The sequence below is a fragment of the Chinchilla lanigera genome, unplaced genomic scaffold (genome assembly GCF_000276665.1).
Source record: "Chinchilla lanigera isolate Chin_1 unplaced genomic scaffold, ChiLan1.0 scaffold00001, whole genome shotgun sequence".
Taxonomy (NCBI): domain Eukaryota; kingdom Metazoa; phylum Chordata; class Mammalia; order Rodentia; family Chinchillidae; genus Chinchilla; species Chinchilla lanigera.
This window is the reverse complement of record NW_004955402.1, coordinates 7731255-7734893: the sequence shown is the minus strand read 5'-3', so window position 1 is coordinate 7734893 and position 3639 is coordinate 7731255. Positions and strand designations below refer to the sequence as shown.

General features: G+C 38.0%; 1 protein-coding gene across 4 annotated transcripts in view; it reads right to left on the bottom strand.

The window, feature by feature from the left end:
• Positions 1–1674, bottom strand: part of Mettl4 (methyltransferase like 4) — a 29537-nt gene extending 27863 nt beyond the window's left edge. For all 4 annotated transcript variants that reach the window (XM_005372662.2, XM_013519158.1, XM_005372663.2 and 1 more), the window contains exon 1: positions 1217–1674. In XM_005372662.2, the coding sequence (XP_005372719.1) occupies positions 1217–1600 (384 nt within the window). In that variant the 5' untranslated portion in view covers positions 1601–1674. The remainder of the gene's footprint in view (positions 1–1216) is intronic.
• Positions 1675–3639: the final 1965 nt, after the last annotated feature.

Genomic DNA, 3639 nt, shown 5'->3' with positions numbered 1-3639 from the left:
AAAAAAAAAAAAAGAAAGATATAACTTTTGTCAAGATAACATTTGTTGCTTATGTTCATCTATAGTTAATATCCATACTCTCAGCTGAAAGGCCTTTACAGATGATTATCTGAATTAGCAACAGTAACAACCTACCTACATACTACTTCACTGAAATAGCAAACAATTCTATATATTTTCTATTCTACGGCTGACACATTGATGGTCAATAAATATTTACTGAAAGGAAAAAATATGCACCAAAAAACAATCACAAGAATATTAAAAGTTCTACTTCAGGTTACCAATGTACTAAGTTACCTCTATTACTTTTCTTTTCTAATTCTCTTATTTTCTCTCTTTTCCACTCAATGATAAGACACATGAGGGCAGCATTAGTGTTTATCTTGTTTCATCACTCTGCATACAAAACAGCACACAGCAAGCGTGCAAACATTTCTTGGTGATAATGAATATTATTCCTACCACAACAAAATACAACACTGATAATTTATCTAAAATAGGTTTTGTGTAATCACCTCTGGGCTCCCAAAACATACAAAAAGGATTAAAGCAAAGAAATTTGATCCTGTATGATGTTCTCAAACTTTGTTACAGGACCACACCTCCAGGGTATGAATATGAATCTATAGATTTTATAAACATACATTTTCCACATTAGCTTTCTTGTTCATCACTGGAAACATTTCAAAAATATCTAACTTCTTTCTAACTCTTATTATATGAGCTGATCCCCAAGGGACAAGTCCCTAAAACTCTCTCACAATCCACTTACAGCTTTGGAATTTTGTATAACAGAAGTATGCTTTTTAGTAAAAATATCCAATATGGCTTTTTTTTTTTTTTTTTTTTTTTTTTTGGTACCGGGAATCGAACTCACAACCTCACCCTTGCCAGGCAGGCGCTGTGCCTCTGAGCTAAATCCCAGCCCAAAATAACCAGTATGAATAGCTAAGCAAAAAAAGGTTTTGTTGTTGTTTGATTTTGCTTCATTTACAGAACACTCACTTCCAAGCCAATTTTGTTTACAAGTGAAAAATGGAAATTGGTCTAGTAAGAAGGGCAGAATGTTAGCAAAGAGTTAAAAATTACTCTGGATATACCAAAGCCTTCAGATTTAGGGATTCTTTATACTTAATAAATCACAAGGTATCCGAGATGCTGGAATGAAAATTCTGCACTCTGTAGAAAAATTTCAAGTTTTAAAACATTCTACCTTCCCAACCACAGAAATGGAGGTTTCCTGTTTAACATTGTTCACGGTATCTTCTTTTTCATTACTCTGTCGGCATGCTTCATGGACAGCTGGAGCTATATAAGGTTTGACAACATTAAACAGTTCAGATCGAAAAGCGTATTTCTGAGTTCTACAGTTTTCTCCGTCCTTCTCTGGCTCTGTGGTAGAGTCAGAAGCAGTGAAGGCAGCAGAGAATCCAACAGAAGAGAGAGAATTCATCTGAAGAGAATCGAAGCACACAGGAGTGGACTCTTTTTGACTGCCTCGAGGCTCATGAGGCTGATGAATTTGATAGTTTATCTTGTTAATGAAAGAAAGATGATCCAGTAACCAACCAGGTGACAGCCGCTGTATCACAGACATTCTTCTTTTTTATTTTATCTTATTTTTTGTCTTTTTGAGACAGAGTCTCACTATGCAGTTCAGGCTGGCCTTGAGCTCACTTTGTAGCCCAGGCTGGTCTCCAACTCTCAATGATCCTCCTGCCTCAGCCTCCCAATTGCTGGGATTACAGGCATGTGCCACCACGCCCGGTGTACAGACATTGCTGACCATAAGAAAGTCTGGGAATTAGAAATCTGAAGTCACACTCAACTCTGAAGATCAAGGTCTTTTTTTTTTTTTTTTTTTTTGGTATCGGCAATCAAACTCAGGACATAATGCTTGCCAGGTAAACACTTGTGCTGCTGAGCTATATCCCCGGCCCAAAGATTAAGTTCTTAAATGTCCTGTATTTCAATAAGCATGCACTTCACGTTCACACACTTGCTAATGCAAGTAAAGAAGAGAATTTAGCATTCATAGGTCTATATATAGCAGCTCTAAGGAAAAATGCAAAGTTTCAGTATAAAGTTCAACGTTATCATCCAAATGTTCTGGTCAACTTGGCCAGAGAGGGCTTTAACTTGCTGTTATCTGGAACTGCAATTTGATCCTCCTGCTATCTTCATGGCCCTCCACAGCTTCATTGCTTTAGTCCTTGTGTCTACCCAGTAGGTCCACATCCTCCAGGAAAGGAAGTCATTGAATCCTAAAAGGTAAAAAGTGTCCCGTCAAATCATAGTATAGTGTATTGCCTATGTGAATTCATCCTTTTAATGAGATAAACACAACTAGAGAAGATCTAGTTCCCTCCTTCCCCATTTCTATCAGTGGAGAATCAGGGTTTCTCAGACTAGTCAGAGCAAATACAATTTTAATGGCACACACAAGCACAAAGGCCTAGCAAAACTGCAAGGCTAATGGTTTAAAGCTACTTCAAGTAATTAGTTTTTTCCAAACTTTCTCATCTTTTTTTCAAAAGAAGATTTACAGTTCTGAATACAGCTTTCTAAATGTAATGTAATGGAGAATTTAAGCGAGTGGAGGAATAGGGAGAGAAAAAAGCAGTTAGCAGCAGAGTTAATAAAAACAGCATTAAGATTCAAATTTCTAACTCCAAGTATTAGCAGTATGGCCATGGAAAAGTTGATCTCACTGAGCCTCCAAGTCAGCATTTTTACGACATCTTATTTTACAGAATTAAATGAGATAATCCACATGAAATGCTGTGCACAATGCCTGACACACCAATTGCTCATGTAACTAATTGCTGCTATGGGTGCCAGTGACCCTGGGGGTCCTACATGCCCCTTCGCAGTCACTGTACTCCTTGTTTAACGAGCGAATGGGCTCTGGACTTGCAACAAGGTCATTAATGGAATTGGTCATTAAATAAGCAATTGTACAGCATATGTACATTTCAATATTCAAAACAAAGAAATAGTCAAAGGAAACTCCAACTTGATGACTTTCATTTGCATAACTCTTATACACAGTACTGTAATGTATAATAGCACTTAAAACTACAGTATTGTATTGTACAATACAATTAGCAAAACTTACAGTACTGTATAAACAAGGTGTACTGTACAAAAAGATCCTGACCCTCTATAAACAAGATGTACAGAACTCTACAAAAAAGACGGGCTGTAAGTCTGAGCGGTGGGACATAAGGCCAACAGCACACCTCTGTCCTAAGTCCAGATAGCTGTTAAACAGGCAGTCATTAAACCAAGAATGTCTGTACTAGACATCATATTATCAAAATAGTTCAATGCAAATGATTTGTTTTTCCTAAAATATAGCCTCCAATAACCTTTAAAATAAAATACAGCAGCCGCCATCCAGTCATCACATCAGCTGGGTTCAGGCGATACTGATCCCTCCCAGGTCAGAAAAGGCAGGGACGAAAATTACTCCGAAAATCCAGGGCATCTGATGACACAGCACTGGCACGGAAAGCACTCATCAGTAACAACAGGTGCGATCGGGCTGGGGATTTAGCTCAGCGGCAAAAGCGCCTGCCTGGCAAGCGCAAGGTCGTGAGTTCGGTTCCTGGTACCGGAGAAAAACCAAAAAAA